Raw genomic sequence first — 27011 nt, forward strand, 5'->3', positions numbered from 1 at the left:
CTTATGTTTGAATGGATTGTGCATTCTCCAAAAATGCTACGTCAAACCAGTAACATTTCGTTTTTGGCGGTATTCTATGGTGACTAAGTCTTGCTCGCAATGCAGAAACCTCAGCGACCAGCCGGCTGTGCATGCGCTTGACGTTAGTGAGCTTGTGGCGTTTCTTTGGGCAGAGACAAGAGAGAGGCTTCAAGCATGACACATTCCAGTTTTAATTCTTTGCCGTTTGTACTTGAAAATGATCAAATTGAATGACTCCAGTGGGATCCGCTGTCCATCAGACATCAATTGAGGGTGTTGTAGTTTAGTGCCAACGTGCATAAGTTTTGTATTGTGACTTTAGCAAAGCGGCCACGCATCATAGACCTCTGCATGCTCAATTTAATTGGTTAATTAAGTGAGTGCTGGCCAGATGCGATATGAGGTGCTAAAGTTCTCCGTGATGAACGCTCCTAAATTGAGGAAGATGAATGGCCCTTTGAAGTACATCCAATCCAGCTCAAGTCTTTGATTAGCTCAAGGCGACCGCGCTCATCAATTGTGCACTTCTTTCGGGCTGTTCAGTGTTTTTCCAAGTCAAATATATGTACGATGGATTCTTGGACACACACACACCTCTTCCTTCACGGCTACCGTACGTACACACATTCGCGAGGGGGGCGAAAGCTGCTGTGCGCGTGTTGTAAATGAGCTTGTCACCGGTTAGTAAACACAAGTGAGAGGCGCTGTGAAGTTTGTGCATCTGCGAGTGCTGCGTGTCACATCCAATGATGTGGGCGAGAACTTCTTTGTCCCCTCGGGCTGAGCACATGCGTGACGTGCAAGTGATATACCGGGATGAAAAACTCTTTGCTACATGCATGACTGTGTGACGCCACGCTTACATTTGGGATGAAAAGCTGGAATGCCCCGCGATATAGCATGTGCAGCTTTGGTCCAAACTGGTTATATGATGCATCCACCACAGACCGGTACCGGGCCACAAGCCATTTAGTACGCAGCAGCCCAAGAGAGAGCAAAAAAAGTTTTTTCTTTCTTTCGTATTGTGGCATTTGCTCAGGAATAGAATCACTTCATGCAAAGATCTATTCAATATAAAAACTTCTCATCTAGGGGTGAGCAAATTTTTGAATTGGCGGGCCACAATGGGTTCTAAAATTAGACAGAGGGGCCAGACCAGACCAGGATCAGATGGATGGAGTGTTTTGGTAACCTCACCTCATCGGAGAAAAGAAAATACATTTAATTTGAAATGAAAATGAACAAAAGCATTATAACAAAATATATGTTCTTTGAAAAAAACACAGTATTTAGAAAAGAAAACATGAACAAGGTTTATTCATTACATTTTTTTCAAGTTCGGCGGGCCGGATCAAAACCTTTACTGGGCCGCATGTGGCCCCCGGGCCGTAGTTTGCCCACGCCTGTTCTAATCTCAGTACGGCAGATATACTAACGACTTAGGTTGAGTTGAGCTGACTATTTTGTTACAAACGCTCACGCACAGCAGCAAAGACCTCATCCTCATGAATCCTTAACTAAAAGGCCATCAATAAACAAGCAGAGTGGTAAATAAACAACCAGGAGAGGAGGCAATGTGGTTGTGGTTGTTTTTACCTCACACGTCAAGGTACGTCACTACAAACAGCTGACTCAGGATGGATTACAAACATATTGGTGGTAGGGGTCGGCTGGGGCTTACCAAAAAGTTCAAATTGGTGTCAAATCCATGTGTGATGCAGCGAACTATGTGAGAGAAATCAGAAATAGGATTTTGTTGAAGGAATTTGGATTTGAGGGGAGCAGATTAGCTGCAGTCTAATGATGCAGGTGTGATGGGTGTGGGTGATGGGAAAAGTGTGCCCATGATTGTGTGCGTGTTGTGTGGCGGGGAGTAAATATGGCAGGGAATGAGATTAAGGTGGTCCGAAGACGCAAGACAAATGTTCTAATTTTAGGAACGAGGACAGGAATGCAATTTTAATGAGTAAACTTTTTTTTTAAGCTTTCTTTTTTTTTCTAGGGCTGAGGGTTTTGTTTTGCTGCCAGTTGGTTTCTTTGACTCGCTGTTCATCCATTCATCCATGATCAATTCATCCATGATCCATCCATCTGTTAGCAGGATTAGATGAAAGAAAAACTGCTGGAACAGTATTTTTTATGCACTGTCAAAAAGTCACACTCGGTTTAAAAAAAAAAAAAAGAAGAAATAAAAGAATGCTTTTCCCATTAAGGTTTGAATTATGTGGTACGTGCAATGGAAGAACTCATTAAGAGTAAAAAAAAAAAAAAAAAAAAAAAAAACTATGGCCACCAATTTGCAATAGTTGTTTTCATTCTAAGCACACAAATATCCAGTGCCAAAATGATTATTTACACAAACGAATTTATTACCCTGTTGTTGTTGTTTTTGTTTTGCCTCAAATTAATATTATTCCAAGGATGTTACATTGTTAAAGAGAATCAACAAACACTGTTGGCAAGATAAAAAAAAACATTCAAATGGACAAAAAATATCCTATTAAATTTCAAAGACCTATGCAGTCAATATATTCATATTATACATTTGACAGAAATCCAACTTTTTTTTTCTGTTCAAAGGGTTGTTCTGGGGACTTAGATTTTTATTTAAAAACGTTGCCTAAGAGGAAGACAATGGATGGATGGACACAACAAAAACGATGCAAAATGATGTCCCAGCAAAGCATGGCGACCTGATGAGCCATGACAAAAAATAAATAAATAAATACTTCAATTCAATAGTAAGTCCAGCCAGTGTGCTGTGCAAAAGCATAAAGTAATACTTTTATCCCCGTTGACTCATTAAAAAGTGAGGTCTCATCTATTCAAATGGTTTTTTATCATCCAACTTTTGCCAGGTTAGGAAAAGCTTTAGCTCGTGTGATTTTATTATTTTTTTTTCAAAAGGAAATATAATCCATTTCCAAGGCTGCCGGGCAAAAAAGCTTGCTGCCAGTTGTCACGTACTAGAAATTAATGTTTAAAAAAACACAACTAAAAAAACATGCTGAATTATAACAGAAACTAACACGGTTCTTTTTTTTTTAGAGTAAGTGCACTTAAAGCCAATTACAGATATTAAGGAAGACTGTGTTCTTTGCTGATATGAAGCACTTAAACAGTAGGGACACTCAAAGAACACCGGACACTTTGAATATCAATTCAGCGACTAAGCACACTCTTATTAATGATATATTCACAACTGGAGTGTGTGAATGGAGTTGTGTCTTGCAGAAAGCCATTGAAAACTGCCATAAGAATACATTTGGTGTCTTTCAATCAGTCAACTCAATCCGAATTTTGACCATACGGGGAACTGTCTGTCGTGCATGATGAGAGGCTAACAGCAGAGGTTTCATAATTGATCAACATTATTTCAAGCTCATTATCTGGCGAATTTCCCATTCACATGCACACACCATAATTCCTGGATTAAAAAAAAACACGCCAAATTTAAAGCCACAATGGTTAATTTAGTCATAAAAATGGAATTGTACATACATTAGGCTCTTCGGATGAATAGCTGCGGGTATCCACGTTAGTCAATGGGGTATTTTCTACATTATAAACAGTGTGAATGCTATTTTTCCCCAAACGATGCAGAATACAGCTTTTGTTACACAGCGTACGGGAACCTTTCTCAGACTCTTCTCATATGAGGGAAATTTATTGCACTTCATCCCATTGCTCAAATTAAACACAAATTAAGAAGCATATTTTGGCTCTCAATTGCTTCTTCACACAGCCGCACGTATCGCTTCTGTGTTTTGGCCCGCTGAGTCTCGTTTAATCTATCTCTCTCAATCTCTCTCTGTCTCTTGCTTTCAGTTGAACTCTCAACTAAAGGGCCAGAACTCAGAACAGCATTACAAGATTTACCTTCTGCTCCCAATGCATATATTTGAATTCTATACATGTGGTAATTGACCCAGTTACGTAAGAAGGTAAGAACGAAAAGCCATTTCCAGCCTTGCTTAGTACGTCTTTAAAGAAAAAAAAAAAACACTTCCTCCGTTCTCCTCCTCCTCCAAAAAATGAGTGTCCGGACGTACGGACCATTCCAACCCTGTGATGAAATTCCCATCTGTCATCACGACTTATATATTAGTTTGCTACTTTTCACCACTTTTTTTTTGCAAGCAGGGCACATAGCATCTAGCCTAGATGGCTATTTTGAGTGTTAAGTTGCAAAGTAAAAGGGTAGCTCAAAACACGCTGTGTGCATTAGAAGACTGGACTGTTTGTCTTAGGAGAGTGACGTACCACGCTGAAAACATAACGATGGCAATAATGTTAACACGCTTGTGAGCAATCCCTCTGCAGTATACCAGCGAGGTGGTGGAATAAGAAGAGACAAGCTAAATCAGAAACGTAACGAGGGGCTACTGATGTGCGCACGTCGTGTCCATATCAGTGCGAAAGTGGCTAGCGCTTCTAATGAGCCCCGTCTGTTTTCTTAATTAGCCTGAAATAAGTCGCTCTCAGCCGACACCTGCCGCACACTCCTCTGGGACATGCTCAACGACAGCATTATAAAACTCAAATGACACAGGGATGAAGGTCTCGCTACTCTGGGTCATATCTGACAACGGGTGGCCTGTGTTCATCATTTGTGGAGAGTATTCTTTTTCATCTACTGCTTTGGAGACCTTATAGGATTTCCAGAAAAATGAAAAATATAACAGTGGCAGTGGATTACTGCAATCGGAGGCGCTGCCATACGACCCAACGATCGCGGGGGTACTGGAGCCAATCTCAGCTGTCTTTGGGCAGGAGGCGGGATACACCCTGGATTGGTGTTTATATTATCATTGTAATTATTCTTTCTTCAAATTAAAAATATATTGTAGATTCAGATGTAAATGAATATGAATGCAGATGATAATCTCAAATAAATGCCCCCCACTCCCTCTCCTTCCTCTGGCTGCTCTCTCACTTTCTACTGGGGGAGGGGTGACTCCAGAGAACCTTATAAATGTTTTAAAATGACCAAAAATATCCAAAGGAAAATGAGTGAAAGAAAGAGGTAACAAAATACAGCCATATAATCATCAGCTGTACTGCGTCAGTCATTTAGCGCAGCGTGCTGTTGATAACTCGCTTGCAAACAATTGTAAACTCAGCGTGGTATGATTTCAGTAAATGACCAGCTGTATATTTCTGTAGCTGGGCGGTGTGACTGGGTCTTAACTGTTAGATTAAAACCGCAGGTTTTGTCAAATTGGTGCTCAGACTTGCAGTGTGAATCCTTTGATTTGAAACCTTGGGCGAAAACAAAAACAATGACAATGGGTTACAATTTGGAGTAGTGCGCGTTGCTAATCATGCTAGCAATCTCCAATATTTAAACCTAACCTCGAGTAACAGACAGCGATGAATTCAGGAAAATACTTGAGCACATAGACAAGCCATCAAGGACAGAGGCTGGAAAGTAGCACAGAGGGACGGACGAAGGAATGAAAGGAGAAGGAAGGTGATCTCCGCCGGCTGTGAGCCTGCCACCGGTAGCCGCGCCATCTGTGTTGAGACTGTTTACGCAACACGCTGCTGCTCAACACAACACCACCTTGCAGAGGACATCGCAGGCCCAACACAAAACATCTGCAAGGAGAGATGGTGGAAAAACACAGATGGATGCCCATGACTACATCCATTTTTCTATCGCTCCGATCCTTTTGGGTGTCAGTCCGTCTTTGCACCGAGTTGAAGCATATGACCACGACGTACGCTTTGATGGTTGATGGTGTGCAATTCACATTGGACATCATGGCTACTTGTTGCCTTCTGCACTAATGCACGAACCGCTTCATCACACTGAAGGCGTGTCTAACGGCTTGTGATGACAATGGCTAAGCGCATTTGGGGCCCAAGGGAAACAAAACCATTGCCAAAAATTGGACCAAAATTTAGAAACAAAGTCATTGATTAGCAAATTTGACCCCAAAAAAGTTATATTGAGCTGTTTGGATTGATACACAAATACATTAGATCAATGGTCTTCAATCCTGTTCCTCAAGGGTGTAATGCTGTCCTGTCCTGTCCATCTCTCCCTACTGCAACACACCTGATTGAAATGATCAGGATGGTTATCTAGCTTCGGCAGACCTTGCTGATTATCTGATCATTTCAATCGTGTGTCGCAGCAGGGAGACATGGAAAACAGGCAGGACACTGGCCCTCGAGGAACAGGATTGAGGACCCGTGCAGTAGATGTTCAAGTTACATCGGACACATTAAAAAAATATTGATTGGTGAAAAAATGCATGCATATCCTAATCATCACATATCTAAATTCATCTCAATCGTAAACAAGCAAGTGCAAAAGTACACCCGGCAGCTTGACAGACAAGACGTGGAGCGTTCTCACACATAGCGAGGCTTGTGAACGAGGAGCGAAGACGATGAGCGAGCGAGGCAGAGCCAGCGGGAGAGTGACCACAGAGACAGATATTAGTGCGGACTGACAGGGCTGTCGTGTCTTGGCAGTGCCAGCTCCACTCCGGAGACGTCTTTCACAGGCGCAGACTCTCCTCATGAGCAGCGCAGAAAAGAGCGAGAGCCCGTAGAGAGACGCACGCGCTGGTGGCAGGCAAAGCCGGCGTCAAAATATTTCTACCACCCCAAATAGCAAGAAAGACTTTGCAATGAATTGAACTCAAACTATGATTGTTTTTAATTGCAAAGGCAAGAGGGATTGTTTGATCAGTGATCTCGTGAAAAATCATCAGGTGTGCCGCGGTTAATTATCTGATTATTTCTCATCAAATCATTTCATATGACTTAAGTGTCTTTGTTAATCGACAGACAGAACGATTAAAACTCATCCGCTGCCATTGACGGATATAGAAGCCAAAAAGTACATTCATTTTAGCTGGGCTGGGAATGAATGAGTTAAAGGTCCAATTAAGCTGTTGCCGTTCATACATCAGAATTAAAGCTTAGCGTTCAACTAAGCAGGCCCATTTTACAATGTGTACCGTAAATACTTTTTGCAACATTTTTGTGAGGTGAGGTGAGGTATGTCTTGAAATTGTTCTGAAGTAAAATACTGTATGTGAGCTCAGTAAAGGTTGGGGGAAAACAACTGTTGAGATTGGAGATAGGAATTCTAGCTGAGAATTTGAGTCCTAGGAATAATTTGTTTGATTCCCTGACGACTGCACACTTTTTGGGAGAAAAAATCTAAAAAAAAAAAAGAAGTGGTGGTTTGACCAGGCCTTGGCCGCTGGTGAGGCCATTCCTCAACCGTTTAAAACGCCTCGTTCTTGGCTGCGATTGGTCTCATGTCATGGGGAGAATGATGGAAGAGCGAGAAAGCGAAAAGAAAACGGTTGAAAAACGATCATCACCAGAGGCTCCTCGACTCTCTCTGGAGGAGGCAGTTTCAAAAAAGTGAGTTTCCACTATTGAGTGAAAGATATTTTGCAAAATTAGGGCAAATATCTTTTTTTTATTTTTTGTCTGAATTAGTTTTGGATGAAGTTTAATGCAGAAGAAGAACAATAAATATTCCCAAATGATAGTAGCCAAAGTATCATTTATTAGGGAACTAAAATGGTGGATTAAAAGTCCTCAGATATCCTGGCACGAATAATGCAAGTTTGAAGCTCTCCTAAAACTGTTCTCAGTCTCAGTGTTGATAGCTGTTGCACTGATATTTTATTTTCTCTGAACCAATACCAATTGAACTGAGGCACTTTGATATCTTGTAAAGAAGGCAAGATTGAGAAGTAATTTGGCCTGAGAACTAAGCCAACTCATTCTTATCAATTCCCATCCACCGCTCGTCAATCACATAGCCATTCACACTCACATTCACACCATCACTGACTGAGAACTGAACCCCTACTGCCTGCAGGAAAGTCAAGCGAGTCAACCACTACTTTGCCAGTAACTTGCACCTCCCCCCCTTCCCTCCGCCTCTCCCGCTACCCCAAAAAAAAAAAAAAATCCAATCTATTTTAATAGGGCACTTCAGTCTTTAGCTGAACCAAGGTCGCGTCCATTGTGACGCGAGATCAAAACCACGGCACTACTTGTTTATCCCACAATCAGCCAAATTGGCCGAACAAGAAGGCTGGCAGAGAGATGAAAAGATGACGCACAGAGAAAATGTTGCGGATGCGATGGAAACGAACTATGCAAATCATGCATCGGGTCTGACAGCTCCCGGCTGCCTCCTCAGTGGCGAACCAGAGCAGACCAGGCTGGGTGCCCAGCTCTGCCACCCATGCGGTGCAGTGGACCAATGGCGATCCACTTGTTGACAGTCACTCTCGATTTCGACTTGTTTGTGCCAACGAGGAAGGGTGTGTATGAACAACACAGGAGGCAGACGACAATGATGACGCTTGAGATGGTTGGAAAGTTGTGGAGGAGCGTAGAACCAGAAGTGTAAAAGATGGGTGCAACAGTCACTGTCCAAAGGGATCATCATAAATCAAGTGGGACAGCAAGACAACGCGCAAGGGTGTCAAGTATAAATTGGCGGCACAATGTGCACCGAATGAGAAAGTGTGACAAAAACGTTTTTCTTTTTAATCATAGAACAGAAGAATTCAGCACATACAGAATTAATGCACCCACACAAATGAGGTATCAAAAGTAGAGTCTCGAATTTTGTAGAATTCCGTGTTGCCATGGCAATGCAATGCCCAGAAAAACCACGTGGCCACAATAATTCCTTAATTTGCATCAAATTAGGACATTCTGTAGTCTCAAGTAAAAAAATGTAATTTTGTACCTTTCATTTAACTTGAAGCGAGGCAACCTCACAAAATTGTACAAAATTCCACATCCTGTTCCTGACATTCTTTTTAGATTTGCTGCGTGTGAAACTGATCTAATTCCAAGATTTTCTTGAATCAATTACATACTTGCATTCCCCAAACCCTTGCCACTCGAACAATACCTTTGTGGAATCAGCATTTTTAACCATTAAGTTGCTCGAAGTGTGCGTCCTCCCATCGATCTCATCTCAAATCCATTTTGACAGTCACATGTTAGGAAATGAAGAGCTGCCCCCGGGAGCGGCACGAGACTTTTATCCTTGGGGTGGCCACGGTGCCCAAGAGGTGGCCAAGGCTCTATCATTTTTTTTTTTGTGGGACAAGAACAGATAAACGGCAATTTCATTCATTTCAATGTGGAAAGGTGATAATCAGTAAGGAACAAATGAAACTTGAATCTCAAAGCACCGGTGTGCTCTTATGAGAGTCAAAGGCTGTTTATGTGCGTAACATACTTTATTCATTGGCCTGTGCTCTTGTGATTTTTTTTAAAGGCTACTCTGCTTGTGCCACTTTACTTTATTACTGCAGCCGATCCGCAATCGGAAGCATAATGTCAGGACGGATTAAAATCAAATCTTTACTTAACTGCACTGTGCATGTGTAAGCGTCTGCGTGCGTGTACACGCTCATTTAGTCACATGCCATTGTATGCCATCATATGTGACTAAATGAGCACCACATAAATGACTACAGTGAAACGTATGCGTTTAATCCATTTGTCTGCGAATTTCCAATGATTATTAGACTCACTTGTGTTTGAATAATTCAAATCATTTCGACATTAAATATTGACTCCAAAACGGAAGCCAAGGTTCGCTAACAACTCTGTTGGGTTATACTCATGTATGTTAAGCACTGTATGTGGTGGATCCAGCAAACCAAGAGAGAGAGGGGGCCATTTATATTTTAGGACAGATGGAAAGTAAACTCACTGGAGAGAGCAAAGAGGAGTTATAATAACGCCCACCCAGAGGGAGGCTGTGATCCTGGAGCTGGAGAAGGCAGGCAAGCAGCTTTATGGGGGCTGAGGGAAAGCGTCCTCATCTGTAAGCGACGGGGTCAAGCGGCACTCAGGGCTGGGACGAGCAGATAGGGACGTTTGGGGGAAAAGCTAAAAAGAGGCGGAAAGCAAACCAGGTGGCTCACTTGGTTTCCGTTGCATCATATGCAATTCCATTGACGTGAGTAAATGTCAGAAACACACAGGGAAGACTCTAATTTAAACTTTTTTTTTTTTTTTTTTTGCAGCAAAACCCGTCACCACAAGCACCATGATTCAAAGTTATGTGTCAAAGGGCTCCGTTTAAGACGAAAAACCACAAAGAATAAAAGCTGACGAGTCATTTTTGTTAGAAAACAAAAAGGGATAAGCAAAGTGGCTGCTGGAAACAAATGTTGCTTTAAGAATGATATGTGACCATGTGAGTAATAAAAGCAATAAAATGAGTAATACAAGTAACGCCATTAAAATGCAGTCACGCAATGTGTGTGGTTTTACATTTTCCAACAAGATAGTTTGTTTAAACAGGGAGAAACCTTTCAAATTATATCGAGTAACCCCCTGCATATTTGTGGTTTACAAGTCACAAATCCATCTATGTTGTTTTTTCTGTTCAGCAAGTACGTGGAAATGTTACAACTCGACTGACAGGCTTTGCATATTGGGGAGGAGCTCATTTTAGCCTGGGATGATAGTGGAAGTTATAGAGAGTCTTCATTACATGCATGTACATGCAGACTTGGCATTTACTTGTAAAATGAATGGCATTAAACAGTTTTGGAACTGTCATTTGCGGTTATTTGCTGGTGATAGGAATTGAGGCTTGCCGCGTTATAGTACATAAAAAATAAACCCTGTATAGCTTTTCACCGTTAATGTGACCTAGAATTGGTTCAACTCCATTGACATGTATGATACAGGCCCAGCGAAATCTCATTAAATTGTGTAAAAACACCTAATGTGGTAGCTTGTATCAAAAGAGGCATCATGGCTTCAATTTGTGGATGACAAATTACAATATTGCAGTCTCCCAAACAATTGAACATCCCAAGTCTCAATGGCAAAGTGATGCTCAGTAAGTACATGGCACACGTAGGTCACGTGCACTAACACAGCAGCAGTTATTCCAGCGCCATTTCAACCACAAATTCAAACCATTTCCCCGAATCCACAACCCCACAAAAAAAAAAAAACTCAGCTTTCATACAGACATTCTAATCGCGCAAGCGTGTTCACCTTGTGGACTTGGGCTTACTTTGAAATGCAAATGTGCGCCCATGACCGCGTTCAAGCAGCACTCAAACTCAACAAGCTCGACACTCTGAAGGAACGGAGGACTTCAAAATTGGAGGAGGCATCCAATTTTCTCACAGTAAGCTCTGTCAAAATGGAGGCCGCACGAGTACTGCTTTCTTATTTTCTATCCATTTAGCCAGGAACACAAAAAGATACTTCAGGCATGGTGGATTACAAACATTCCAGTTCTACATGGACAAATACGTTGAAAAAACACGGCCATTATAACAAGACTAATCCAACCTAGGGATGAGCATAATCATCAAGTGACTGATCAGGCTATTGTCTGTCGAAAGACCCTTTTGTGCTTTCTATTGTATATCAAACACTAGGCATACAATATCCCCAATTAGCTGCTCAGTCGAGAACAGAATGCGAGTACTTTAGTTTGCGTTTTGATCATCGCAGCTCGGACAAGAAGAGCTCACCCAACATTCTCTCACCGCTTCATCTCCATCTGATTCTGTGAGTGAGGCTCACTGTTGTCTCTGCTCGTCCATCTGTTCTCCACGCTGTGGAGCTGCGATGCTCCCACTAGCTACTGCAGGTGTTTGGAGGCACAAAGTGGCAATTTGGTGGGGGGGGGGAAATACATTCATGATATATGTGAATGAGGACATGCAAATACGGACTACAGTTTAGTTTGTTCCTTAATTATTTAAAACGCAGATCTTAAATTATCTTTGCCCCATGAAATGAAATGCAGTACTGTCCCAGCTGCCCCCGCCCAACAGTACGAGCACTCTATAATATTGCACTTTATGTTAATAAAAAAAAAAAAAAAACTACATACACGACACGCAGTAGTGGAAACAGTCATTTTGGTCATTTTTTTTTTGCAGGGGATAAAGAATTCATGCGTGTAGCCTTTGCAACATGGATACTATTGTTAAACAAGTCTACAAAATGTGAAAGACGTCAAGACTTTAACGAGGCAAAGGTATGTGGCTGTTTTAAAATCACAATGTGTAATTCTCTGTTTTATGTTTAGTTTGACAGTAAACTTCTACTCGTTAAGGCATTAAAGAGCTTGAAGACTCTTTTGGGAAGAAACTGATACTTGTTGAGATTAGTTGAGTGCTCGTATCTGAAACATGCAAAAGCAAAAAAATCATCCCAACAACAGTATTTTTGAAAGCCTCGTCATTCAGGCGCCACTTTATTTGGAATGTCTAATTGATATTAATGTGAGTTCAGACACTCCGCTGTCGGCAGGAGATGAAGGTCAGAAAATGTAAAACTGTACTGAGTTTTTGGAAATTGGAAATATGGCTGATGGTGTTGGAGGTAAATTGTTTGCAAAAAATCAAAAAAGAAACACACACACACTGTCATACACACATGAGCGCAACCTCCTGGAACTTCCAATTGGTTTTAAACTAACGTTCCGAAAATAATAGTGTCATCTATACATCTGATTTTGTTGTGAAATGACTTTCTTTGCCTTTCAAATTGTACTATGACATTGATTTCTTTTTAATATTTGAATGCCTTTTTTTCCTTTGAAGACAAGTGACAGCCCATTTACAGTCAAACACAAAAATGAGCAGAAGGAAACACGTTTAAGAATAGTTTTATTAAAAAAACATCTGAAGTTGCTCAAGAATTATCACATTTATCATACCTTTCTTGAATAAAGAAGAAAATGGGTTGTATTCAAGGACTTTCTTCTTTTTTTTTTTTACACATCTCCTTTAAATTGTCACTACAGTGTGCGTGTGCGTGTGTGTTTGCGGCTGCGGTTTACAACGATCAAGTCAGGGAATCCAGTTGGCCTTGTACAATTTCGAGCTGTAAGAAAGACGAGGTTGAGTAAGGGGGCGCTGACACGCGTCTTTCTCTCAGATACTCACACACACACACGCAGATATACACTGACCTTGTTGTAGAACTCAAGCAGCTCCTGGTGGTTAAACTCAACAAAGACATTTTCCGGAACCTTGGGAGAGAGGAAGGACACAGAGAGGACACTCAACAAAAAGATATAATAAGAAATAAGTCATACGTTTGGACGATCTTCGGCGGTCTTCTGCCGCTTTCCAAAAAACCCCTTCATTTATTACTACTGCACTCTGGTCAACATGTGCTTTGCCTCCAACTCGTCATCTATCAGCGTGATTAAAAATACACGGACAGCACAGCCAAAGCCATTGCTTTTGCGCATCGTTTCGCGGTATAAAAATATCAGAGGCACATACAGCAGTAGGGCTTGTGAAAAAGTTGTGCCATTGTGTTTTTAATACTTAAAGTCTACACACCCCTGTTCAAACAAGGATTTTGTGATGAATATAAGTTGAAACCAGGATTTAAAAAAAAGAAAAGGTAAAGTACAAATAAACAACTGAGATAATGTGCATAGCCACTTATGACTGGGCGGGAATCTAGAAACAGTGAAATATCAAAATCAACATGGCTGTTATTTTTTCATTTCCTAAATAAAACAGAACATCACAATATTTGACCGATGTTTTAGCTGTAAATAAGTGGGGGGAATTTTTTCCTTTTTTTCTGAAACATTGATTAATGATTAAGCATGCATTTATTTATGACTGACAGTGTATCAATACATTTTGAAAATATCTGTAATTGATAATTTGCTAACATATTATTTTATTTGTGACTGTGGCAAATAAGCAGTACGCGAGGGTTAAAAATCATTTTTGCTTATTTCCAAAATGCACATTCCTTGCCCAAAGCAGCACCTGTTTTCCTGCAGACGGTCACACACACAAACAGAGCCTTCCTTAATGGAGGTAACTAAGGGCGACCATCAATGAGGTGTCATCATCACACCATCAGAATTGAAGGCTGAACAAAAGGTCCGCCATCTGGAACGTCATAAATGTGACACGCGCTTGCTGGTTCTTGTCAAAGGAGCTTTGAAAGATGCGAATAGTATATTGAAGCCAAAGTGCACCCTGTGTCATCCTAAGTACTGTCGATAAAAGCAACAAAATGGTGGCAAAATACCAAGACTGGAAAGAAAAAGGAAAATTGCTGAAAAGGAGAAGTCAATCCATCACTAGTCTCAACACAACATTCTGATTAATATTATGTTTGTGGAATATGAGTTAAGCAGCAAAATCCAACAGATTTTAGCCATAACAAGGGACGGCCATTTTGTCACTTTCTGTTGATTGAAAATGACATCACAGTCGCTCAGGGCTCAGGTAACGACTAATCACGGCTCACCCGTCTTTTGTGAAGCTGAGCCGTGATTAGGCGTAACCTGAGCAACTATGTTGTCATTTTCATTTGACAGCATGCGACAAAATGGCCGCCGCTTGAGGTGTCCAAAAATATTTTGACTACTTAACTGCTTAACATATTACACAAACGCAATATTCTATTTCAACGAGTGAAGATATTCTTGTTAAAAAAAAATTGGGGGGTCGACTTCCGCTTTAAAGTCACATAAAGCTTTCACGTCAGTTGTCAGTGCTTGTAGTTTGCAAGCTTGGAGACCAAACATGACTCCCAGGCTTGAATCTAACCGGTTAGGTGGGTGGTTGGGTGCCGGGAAATGGCATGTCACAATGAATAAATGGCAGAGATATTAATTAGAGGCAATGTCAAAAGTTCATAAAGGAGTGTGCATGGGGGAAAAATGTTATCTCTTTATCAAAAGCCCCCCCCACCTCCAAACCACTCTTGGCTGCACAGCAGAGGGAGAATGTAGGACATGGTTGAATTAAGCGATTGCAGAGGGAGCGCCGCAAGGACAGCCGCTGTAACGCTACTTATTAATTTGTTGTGCCGTTGTGTGTGACTCAACTCAGAAAAATGACATCGGCGAGGCAGTGCGAGTGCTGCTATTGATTATTTAATTTTTTTTCTTACATGATGAAGCGAGAGCCACCTATTTGGGTGAATGGTGTGAAAAAGGTGACACGTGGCTCATCACAAAATATTATTTGCACATAATGAGACAAATAAGATCTGAAAAATATCTGACACACTTAAACGTGAGGAGTTTGAGGATGACAGTCTGGCTAGACTAGGCAGGCACTGGCGGGTTGTGCGTACAAACGGGGGTTGTCTTTGGCAGATAGAGCGTGTGTGTGTTTGGCCCGTCCTGTTGTTCCTCAAGGGCTGGGATTTTGCCAAGGAGGAACGCAACAAGGCGCTGACAGATCTAGGCTAACACTAATGGGAATAGGACGCATCATGCTCATCATCGCAGCGCTTGACTACCAGTTATAAACCCGCATACATCACATGGCACTACCCTGATTTGCAACCATTTTCTTTTTTTTTTTTTGGAAGACCCTTACTATACGATTGCACAGTAGAACGATTTAAGTCAAACTGGCGGGCGGTGGTGCAATTCTGAAATTTCAAGTCTTAAAGAATGTAACGAGGGCAGCACAGTGGAGGGGAGCTCAGCATGTCGGCTTCACGTAATTGAGGTTCTGTTTTGAATATTGGTGCCAGCCTCCCTGTGTGGAGGGGTTGAACAACTTCCATTTTTATTTGTGTCGTTAATACCAAGGTGATGATAGCTGGGCCAACCAATTGATGATATTTATATTTATTTTTTTAAGATGCCAACTGGCTATCCGCACAAGCTCAGACGCACTCATCCAATCACATTATCATCTTCACTGCCTTGCAGACAGAAAGTTCAACTCTAATTCACTGCACACAACTACATGGTTGTTAGACACGACAAAACTATAAAAAAAAAAAAAAACAATCAGAGAAGAAATTAAACTAGCATGTTTTGTAAGATTCGTTTTTTGAGAAATATTTTCACATGCTTGAGGCACCACAGATAAGTCGGCTGCACAGAATCAGAAAATGTTGCTTTCAGCAAGGCATTCGTGTTGCTAATACCAAAATTGTGACTAATTGCGAACTTGGTTCAACCATTAGCTTGGGAAAATGAGCCGAGTTCGCTTACATTTCCATTATTTCTAATGGGGAAAAATAATTTAGATCCAAGCAAATCTGAGGTCGATCAGCGTCCCAAAAAACGATTGTGACCGATTATAGAGATTCCACTGCAATTATTCTTACCCACACATGTAGTCTTAACGCTGATCAACATTTCAGATTTACTACTTGAAAATGTGCGGCAAATTAAGCAAATTCAATTTCAAAACAATCACCAATTTGTAGTGAAAGAAAATGCAGCAACATTCATATCATCCTTTGCTTAAGTTAAAGTTGCGTGGGGACCAACTGATCCCTGACAATTGGAAGGATGAAGAAACAAAAAAAGAAGCAGAAAGAAGACAGGATGATGATTAATTCACTTGCATCCGGTGTTCCAAACGAGCCGCAAAGTCAGGGAATATCATTTGTATGTAGGTTACATGCTGAGGGAATCCCAACACATTAGAGAGCATAAACTAACCGAAGGAAAAACAAACTTTCAAAAAGAAAGAAGACATTTTGACAATTTCATCATTCCCTAACAACATATAACAACAAAGTCCGTTGTCGTTCACAGCACAAACACAATCAATTTTTTATAATGAGGTTTCTGGTGGGTGTGTTGGCACTTCAGCATTAACTCAGAAGGGAGTCAAGGCTGTCGGGTCACTACATTAAACGTAAAACCGAGCACATTGAACACATTGCACATTCATTCGTTTTGAGACGTATTCTTAAAATGTAAGTTTTTTTAAGTGGTTGGGCGCTTTCAACGTTTTACGTGATAAATGTGAAGGACCAAATATTGGATGTGTTGACTTTTGCCTGCAAGAGACACATTAACAGTGAAAGAAATGAAATAAGAGGAAGGTGAGCAACTTTTCATCCAATCTACTGTCAACAAATCCGCACCCTAAGACAGCCTTTGATGACAGCGCTAAACCAGGACACATTTATCTGTCCATGACCATAACACACTCACTGGACACTCGACCCCACCTGGATATTTTAATAAGATCTATTTCTATAAGATGATTCAACTGGATTACTGTATTGCACTTTACTTTGGAGTCAGCCGATCCTCCATCAAATGTCTCCAGTTGGTCCAAAATGCTGCTGCTCACCTATTGACTGATACTCTGAAGAAGGAGCTCATAACCCCTCCTCTGGCGTCCTTTCACCGCTCCCTGTAGATTTCAGAGTTCTTTTGAAGATGATTTGTTTTCAAATATGTAAATGGTCTCGCTTCACCTTACCTCTCTCCACCTTTGCTGGTACCTCTCTTTGAAATGGCCTCTCACTAAACATAAGCAAAGACCAACTAATTATTTTTCTTTGGCTTTTGCCTAAGCATGAGACTTACTGACTTATTGTTTTTCACTGTCTACATTATTAATTTGTTTTAATTTAAAAAAAAAAAAAAAAAAAAAAGAAGAAGACCAGGACTGAGATTCTGAACTGAGGCTATAACTAAAAATGTGTCTGTATGATGAGCAACAAGGTTCTTGGTTCTTCTGGCTGTGACTAACATAGTCAGTCGAAAAATGACAATCCACTGCGTTGGCAAAAGGTCTCAGGTAATAACCAATCACGGCTTCCCTTTTTCAATGTGTTTGGTTATGTGATGTTCGCAAGCTGAGTCCTTTGGCACCGTGATGTCTTTTTCAGTCGACAAAAAGTGGCAAAATGGCCGCCGCATGAGATGGATAAAAACTGGTGGATTTTGCTGATTAATTCATAATCCACAAGGGCAATATTAATCCGGATACTATGTTTCGACTAGCGGGGCACTTCGAACATATTATTGTAAAGAAAATTTTTGATTTGGCTTTCCCCTATAATGATATCAGTCCACAATATGAAACCTCAGCAAGCTGCTGCCTGCAGCTCTATATATTGTGATTGTTTGGCAGTATGTTTAGTCTTCCCATGACCTTCTGAGCCTGAGCCAGCCTGAAAACCCGCCTGTAAGGGTTGGAGCTGAAAGGACCCTGCCACAAAAAAACAGTGTCCTCATCCTCAGCGTTGTGTTGGAGCCATCACAAAGTGACAGACACTGAACCTCAAAACGTCAGCCATTCTGTGAAAGCCCGTCGACAATAACAAATGAGAGCTGTCAAAGCCAAACACAGGCGAATGTCAATCAGCCTCAGTATTTAAAACCAGTAGCAGCTAGCACAGATGCAAACTTACATAAACTGGATTCAAGTTTGAAAAACCAATATAAAGCGAAGATTTTGCCAAACTTCGCATGACCGTATAGACATGTGATGTTAGTCGATGAGACGAGGTACAAAGGCCAGCATAGCTTTCAAATATCCTCATTAGAGAAAACATCTGGGAAAAGATTGGCTTTAAACAATCCATCTCTGAAAATTCTTCACCCTTTTAGATTTCTCATTTTCTTTGTGACAGCCGCTTTGATGCCCGTCTAAAAATTCAAACACAACAGGAAACAAACTAGTGTAGAAGCTTAGGAGAGAGGAGTGTAAGCCGCTGTACACCAGGGGAGACAGAGAGACTTTTGGCAACAATAGAAAGAGAAAAAAAAAAGGACGAAACATTACTTAAAGGTTTGCTTGGATTTGTAGCATGAGAGACGGGACAAGCTGGGTCATTGAAGACGGTTTCTCTACCTGACATGATAAATACGTTCCGGAGAACCGACAACACAACCATAATTGTGTGATGACCTCTCACATTTAAATACAAGAACATAGGCAGCGGCGTAACGTCATATGCAGCAAATAAAAAGGAAATTTGCCCGCATGGGTGTAGACCAGGGACGGACCACAATTTTTTTTTTTTATCTAATCCATCAATTAATCAACAAAATAATCAAGAGATTTATAGATTAATAAAATAATTGTTAGGTGCAGCTCTAATGCCAACTTTAAAGACAATTTTTTTAACCTCTTACATTCACCTGATCCACTCCATGGATTGTCCAAAGAACTAAACAACCAAATTGCCAAACATTTGTTGATGCGGAACATCATGACAGTAAAATGAAATAATTAAACACACATACCCAAAAAAATATCTATAAAACATCCCCGTTGCGAGTAAAACGTTTTGATCTATTTATTAGTATAAAAAAATACAAACTTTTTAAAATCCAAAGTCTCTGATTTCAGGGTTTCAAATGTGAATAATTAGAAAGCAGACAAGCTATTTTTGTGCTTCAAGCAAAACATTCGTGGACATCAACTAATCAAAATTGTTGCCTATATTCAGACAAGTTACATATTACTAAGCAAGTCGTTTTCAAATGAAAAGCGCTCCACAGCCCAGTTCGTTCTCTGAAAATCCTCTGAGGCTCACCAAAACCTTAACAATCAACACGGTAGAATAGAATTAACACTTACCAAATACGTCATATACGGCAATTATCTGTGATGCGTTTATGGGCAGCTGTGATACAATATGTAAATAAAACTAACAAACACAATAATCACGTTTGAGCATGAACATAATTCATGTCATGTGATGTATCCCCTGGTGGCAAATGATTAGTTTCACCGCCAAGGCGAAACAACTTATTTTGTGGAAAAACATCAGCACAATATTGTGCACCATCATGGAAACCCAACAACTGCTTACACTTGATTTTTTTTTTTTTTTTAACTAATTAAGATTCATGCAGGACTGGACCCTATCATTTGCTTTCTGCGGAAGGTTGTGAAAGCCCACTTACAAAACGGGAGTTAATTAACATAACCACACCTTGACTTGGATTCCCAGCCAACGACTTGTGCTTGCCTGGTTGTTAGGATTCAAATAATACCCGCAATTCAACTCAAGCTCACTCCCACTCCCACACACACACACACACACGCACGCAACTGCAATGACTGACTGCCCGTGACCTCCCTCCTGTCACACACTACATGCCACTTTACAATACTGCAACCGCCCGCAGGCTGCACTAACACGATGGGAGGTCTTCCTTTCCTTCAAGGTGGTTCTGGCTCGCTGTACCTTGGCTATTCTCGCCAGAATCGCAGTGAATGCACCGTCGTTTTATTGAATTCTCTCATCGCTACAGCTTTGCTTGACCTCATGCATGAAGAGACAGGTTGTTTCAACAAGCCATCATTGACTTGTCCATCCATGACTCAGCTATGCACGACACTGATGTAGACGCCAGTTGTCTCACTGCCTATTCCCGCGTGAATACGGTGAACCAATTAGTGGAAAATCAGGGCATACAGAATGGCTACATGCAGGAGGAGGCTAGAGGACAGGACACAACAACAAAACCCAAAACTGAGACAGCAGGTGGGTAGGAGATGAGCACAGATTCCACTTATTGGATGATATATTGTGAGAGCATAATATTGGGGTGAAGAAAATAAAGCATCTTTAGTGGACATTTACTATACATCAAAGTAGATCAATCAGCAACCTTTGAGAGAGAGAGAGATTTCTGATGCTCAAGAGAGCAACCAAAATCTAAACAAATCTCATCCTCTTATTTGTCTATTGGTTTTATCACCCGGGGATGAGGTAACCCGTGCGCCGTCTGCCCAGTTGGAGCGTGTCCATGGTCGGCGGACATTTGCTTATGCGCAGGCGTGCGATCAATTCGCCTCGCAAATGAAAATCCACCACATCCTGTGTGGAGGTTCGAAACAAAGGAATCATGACTCGTCTTTCCCGTGAGGTTAACACTGCCGCATCCATCCGACATCTCATATGACTGACATCCAAAGGATCGGTTTACACATTAACCACAGATACAATGCATTGGGACACTCATCGCAGAGGATCAATCAGCTGGTGAATAGAACAGCTGGTTCCACCTCAAACTCCAATTTCAATGTTGCTGGGTCATTTTTGGGCAATAATTTGAGGATGAGATAGATTTGAAACATGCCAGTCTCATAGGCTAGGCTCACTCACATGGTTGGATAGATACTTTAGTAATCCCTCTTGGGAAATTAAACAAATTTGGTGTGGTAGGTTGTGCAAGGTCCCATATCGTTAGTGTAAGAGCATAAGTGCCAAAGTCAATTTTCAAACATTTTCATAAAATAAGTAAAAGACCAAAGAAGCGTGTGTAACCTGAAGCTACACTGACAAAAAGAAATTGCGTATTGGGACCACGAATTTCATTTCAAAGAAAGTTGCCACATCACTTATTGAGCTTATTATATTTGCGCATACCATATAATAGAGTCAAAATGTGCCTATTGCATCACAGTCACATTTAAAGGCTGCAAAGTAACTACATCCAGTGTGTACTTGCAAAATGGCAGAAGTAATGTCGCGTGTCAGTGATGTCATCATAGGAGCCTTTGTCATTATGCTCATTACGCTTCCCGCTTAATGAAATAAAAGAACAGTAAGGAAATAATATTTCCGAACAAAGAGTGTGGTTGTTTCGGGATGGAGTCTTCACTCCCCATCTTACACACAGAGCTGACTGTCACTAGGTAGGGAAGGGTGGGATTTTCACACGCCTTGTTCCCCGGAATGCATTCAGTACAGTACATAGCATGACAGCAAGACACACACATACACACAAAGACAGGAATTGTCTGCACTCCGTAGGCCAATCGGAACACGGATGGCAGAAAGACACATATACATGCACAGGCTACCTCCAGGCGTGCCTGAACTACATTCAGAGATTTTTCTTCTGATGGAGAGCAGTGACCACATAGCTAACCCTTTGTCCTCTCGGGCCTCACAATAGATAAACACAAAGTCACTATTTAGTCAACTAACAATTTAACTCACAAATGTTTGGCTTCTGGGATGTTTTGAAGACATTTTTGTGACATTTTGAGGAGTTATTCATTAACAGCTACCGAGGGCACTCATCAGGCTCATTAAAGCCACCAAATGTTCTATTATGATTATTACAATTGGAATCATTTCATGAAATGTATGCAGTCGCTTCTCCTAAATTTGTTCATTTGACAGCTGATAATGTGCATATGCATAAAGAATTACAGACGGCGAATAAATCACCATTAGTTTATATTGTATTATAATGCATTATGTGAAGCTGTATTATACAGAAATCCCACATCAGCGGCTTTGTGAAGATGAATCTATTAGTCAGTAGTGGAGGTTAAACGTTGGTCAAGGATCGTAATCAACATCCAAATTGTTTGGATTTGCCCCAACAAAAAAAAAAGTCCCTGGGACAAACATAATTTTGAAAGCAGTGGTGTCAAACTCATTGTTGTGGAAGTGCCACATTGTGGCTATGGTTACCCTCAGAGGACCATTATGACTGTGAACCCATATAAAGGTATGATCACTTAGAGTTATCACATACAAAGCACAAATTGATGGAAAGCCAATTTTGAAATCAGAAGCTAGTTAAGTAATTGCTTGTGCAACAATTTTTCAATTTATTTTTAAAGGGGAGGATTGGTAACAAATAAATTGCAAATATCATATCTCAATGTTGTTAAAAGTGAAGAAAATGTGCTATAAACAGGAAGTTGACGCACATGATTTGCCCTTCGCCGGCAACATAAAATGAGGTCGCGGGCCAGATCTGGCCCCTGGGACTTCAGTTTGACACCTGTGCTTTTAAGCATTCTAAAGAGGTATATAAATAAGATCACTTATACCTTCATTATAAGCAACAGTCTTAAGACTCAGTCCCAGGGCTGGTGTCACAAAACATATATTTCAAATCCAAACTATAAAATGCAAGTGATCACATTGGAAGTAATCTCCCTGGAGTCGAAAATACTTTCCCAGCCTTCTCTGGCACACTTTCATGCACACCTGGAATGATTCTTCTTCCAGTATACTCCGTAGTGCCATCGTCAGGCCATCTTGATGTTTTCCAGGTCTTCAAAACGGGTCCTCATGATGACCCCTTGAAATTTGAGTGGGGAGGTTGCATCAGCAGGTCGATGTTCGTCGGCATTGTAAGCGGGTGTGTTGTCATGGTAATACCGCAGGATGTCTTTGTAGACATACCGGATGATCGTCTGGCCCACACCGAAGGGGAAAACGCGTAATTTGGTTTTGAAATACAGCAACGTTCCTGACACGCCACAAACACACAACTGAACTCATTGAGGTTAAAGCCACCAGGGTTTGTTTTTGTTGAAGCCATCAAGACCCTTTGAACTTGCTTGACAAATTCTCGATGACGACTTGTTCTCCCTCACGTTCAACCTTCAATCACCCACATGGGAGACACTCCCTCCTTCCCGAGGGATATATGACAGCTCCTCAAGTTCTTTCCTCCTTCCTGTGGCCAAAGTTTAACAGAAACAGGGTCCTGGGCTCATCAGACATTCAGACAGCATGTCCGCAATGCGTCATTTGACAAATGTTGAGGGTGAACGTTTGCAAGTGGCTTTACAGGCAACAAGCCTCCACTGATAACTTGTAAAACCTCCGTGGGTCTTCTTATGACACAGTTTGCCTCCAGAGGCTCTGGAAATGTGAACATTATCATTGAAGTAGTTTAATAATGTCATGCTTTGCACTTTCTTAATCTTTTATAGGACCCTGTGAAATACGGTCTAGTATATATTCAGCACTTTCTAATGCAGAACCTTATGAGTTTGTGCCTAACACAGCCAATATAACAGCGCTTGAAGAGAACTCTGAATGCTTAAGTCATGATACCGATGCTTGATTTATAATCATCAATTCATCCATTTTCGACAGCGGTTGCCCTTACTTGAGTCACAAGTGAGCTGGCTCGACTTTGAACAAGAAGCAGTGTACACGCTGGATTGATTGACAGCCAATCACAGGATTTATAATCAGACGTAATAAAAAAAGCAAAAAATAAATCTCGTATGGTGTCTCTGGAGACCCACACAGATAACAGGCAGGAAAAGGTAAAACCCATTAAGCGTTCCCTCAAATTAACAAGCACCCCATCAAGCTTAGCTTGACAATATTATGATATCATATATTATACAATATCTGGCAAATTGCTTTGTTCAACGACTGTTGTACTGATGGACGGGCTTGAAAATGTGTAACAAAAGCCTCCCCTAAATCTTTAAATCCAAGCAGAACCTTTAAGACGGTGTCAGAGAAGACTCAGCCATGTTTTCATCATCTTAAGGGGAATTGTGAGGTTTGAGCCTCAGCGGTAGATTTAATGTGAGCTGCAAATTGCACGGACAACTTTGAGCTACCTCCCTGTAACCCTCTCTCCCATCGGCCTACATAACTCCCACACGTATTACATGTCCTTAAACTGCAGACACGTGTTTAATCCAAAACTGTATCTTTTTAAACTTGGAGAAGCGCATTTTAGTTCCTCACTCATCAAATCCTGATTTTCAATTAGTTGACGCTTCACCACCAGCTTCAATATGGATACAATTTGCCCAACGACCTCAAGTGCCTGATGTTTATGTTCAAATCCGGCTCTCCGAGGAAGGATAGGGTCCTTTACACATAGGGCACATTCGGTTGAAGATGAAGATGAGTGCAAATCAAGTGATGATGGACACGGAAAAGCATAAGCATAAGCAATTAAATTTCAAGAGGGAAGCAAAAGAGAGAGCCAATCAACCGCTAGCCAGCACCACCGCTTCATATTGAAACCAGGCTGACCTAGACGCACACAAATCAATAAAACGATTATGTCTTCCCACATAAATCTTGGGATGCTGCTGTCAGTCTTGTGTCATCCGTTGCTCTCTTTAAGGCTAATCATGAGTAAATGATGATGCATACAAGCAAGTGGAGGCAATTCACACACTACTGAGTCAAATTTGGAGTTGTCATGAGAAAATTCACCAACGTGATCTCAGGCTTCTATTTGAATCTGAACACGCTCTTAGCAGTTTGTGTTTCTATTAAGAGTTATTACAATATTTTGTTAGCATTGGGCAAAACTACCACAGTATTTTGTCTTTGGTTTGGTTTGTTTTTATGGCAGGGCAATTACGACAGTATTGCTGGCAGACAGCAAAAAGCTAGCTGTGATTTATGGGTATGCAGCAAATGACAAGTGAGGTCACGATGAATAATCCAGACAGTTTTCTAATGAATAACTATCATAATTACGGACTACAAAACACACCTGGGTTAAAAGCGGCAACAGATATATTTAGCCATAAACACAAATGTGTACATATTAATGGCCACACATTACAACGTGGGGTATCTGCAAAGAATGCGGCCATACAGATGGATTTGGAATTATTTTTTTAGTCACTTTTTTTCCCCAAACAATGTCGAAATCAGCTAGTTATGCAAGCAACATCCTTGGACCTTTCTCAGTTTGTCATGTTGTCACATGAGGCAATTTTCACAGATGAGCTGCACTCAGCACTAGTCCAGCGTTTGGAAACCATGGCACCGCTTACTCGGCATCAGAAGAAGTGAAACCACTGCCATCAATCTCACGTTGCCCCTCGCTAAGATGGTCAGTAACATTGGCAACGTAAGATGGCTGCCCTCTGGCCTCGGTCTTGAGGGACATCTTGCTAGTGTAAGTCGATAATGGAAACCCGTTTATTACGTGTTTGCGAGACATAGGGGGGTGTTGGCAGACAAACAGCAGAGACACATGGGAGTCGCACTGCAGAGATGGTTGTACTTACGGCACTTGTTAACTATGCTCATCAAATTGAACTTATCTTTGCTCTACTATATACCATATGCTCTGTATATTGACTTTCATAAAGCCGTGCATACACTTTCGCATTTCTCTCTCCCTCACACATGCACACTCCAACCCTAAAAGGCTGATGAATATTCAGTATGAGGGCTCCATTCTGAAATGGTAAAAAAACGATTTAATACCATCTCCACAATGCCGTCCGTGCCAGATAGTTTTCAGTCGTTGAATATGTTTATGTGTAACGTATTTAAAAACGAATCTCTGAATTCACTTCACAAGGGTTTTAATCGTAAATCAGATGGTCTTAGTGGTGTATTTGAGATGCATGGCTTAAACATCCCCGCTCCAGCCCAAAATCTTTCCAATGTGCCGATTCATTAGCACAAGCAACATTGTGAATCTAAAAACGACCAGACCTCCAAATGTGCAAAGCCTCTCCCCATACTCGTCATTACCATGTTTGTTTATCGGCGCTTCATCCCTCAAAGGAACTACCCGGCCTTGTTAAAGAGGGAGAGGAAAACTTTAAAAGTGGAAATAAGGCATACATTTCAGGCGGGTCCCAGAACGGCGCATGATACCGAGCTATTTCCATAATGGTATCTTAACAGACGCTAGCCAGCGGAGTGAGGGGCGCACCGCCCTCATTAAGGCACTCGCTCAGGAACAGATTAGCGTGTCATTAACATACAGGGAGAAGAGGGGAAAATAACCGCTCTCCATTTCACACTCTAAAAAGCTGGCACAGACAAGAGTTAGAGATAAGTGGTGGGGGAGTGATGGACTCATTTTCAGGCAAGATTAAAAAAAAAAAACAATGTGCAGTGTAAAATTGTCCAGTAATTCATTCTGATTGTTTCAGATCATAAATATGCTGGACATACTTCCACCTCTGTTTGCCCTCATTTTGGGTCCAGCTCTACTTTCTCATTGGTTCCATCAGCTACACCATAATTTGTTGCAATATTAAGTAAAGACTAGCCTGTGATAGTTCTCTTTTGTTACACCTGCACCAGCAAAATGAGACAAAGTGGCCCAGCAAGGTAGAGAAAAACCACGGTGAGATCTTTAATGGAAAGAGTTATGCTGTTGATCCAATCAGCATGTTGGAATTCAATCAAAGGTTGGGAGGAACAATAATACACTTACACAATACCTAATAAATGAATTGACTTGATAAAAATATAAGCATGCAGATCAAACATTATCATCTTATTGTGTGCCTAATAAGGAAATCTACCTTCCTCTTTCTTCTCATTTTTCTCAAAAACTTTTACACAATGCCATCTTAATTGAAATACAAACATGGTAACGTTCATAACGTTATTTTATTAAGGACATGGCAGGGAGGTGGTCTTAACTTAACGACAAATAAAACTAATCTCACGCTCTTTATGAATTGGCAATCCATTATAATGAGACAATGAAAATTCCATAGGATGCCTACCTA

General features: G+C 41.0%; 1 protein-coding gene across 2 annotated transcripts in view; it reads right to left on the reverse strand.

Annotated features, from left to right (window-relative positions):
- Positions 1–12666: 12666 nt before the first annotated feature.
- commd10 (COMM domain containing 10) overlaps positions 12667–27011 on the reverse strand; it is a 46080-nt gene continuing 31735 nt past the window's right edge. For both annotated transcript variants that reach the window (XM_088306302.1, XM_088306292.1), the window contains exons 6-7: positions 12989–13048; positions 12667–12900 (exon numbers count right to left, since the gene is read on the reverse strand). In XM_088306302.1, coding sequence (XP_088162428.1) covers positions 12862–12900; positions 12989–13048 — 99 coding nt within the window. In that variant the 3' untranslated portion in view covers positions 12667–12861. The remainder of the gene's footprint in view (positions 12901–12988; positions 13049–27011) is intronic.

This window comes from Idiotropiscis lumnitzeri, chromosome 1 (genome assembly GCF_059441095.1).
Source record: "Idiotropiscis lumnitzeri isolate Australia: NSW breed Sydney's pygmy pipehorse chromosome 1, RoL_Ilum_1.0, whole genome shotgun sequence".
Lineage (NCBI taxonomy): Eukaryota > Metazoa > Chordata > Actinopteri > Syngnathiformes > Syngnathidae > Idiotropiscis > Idiotropiscis lumnitzeri.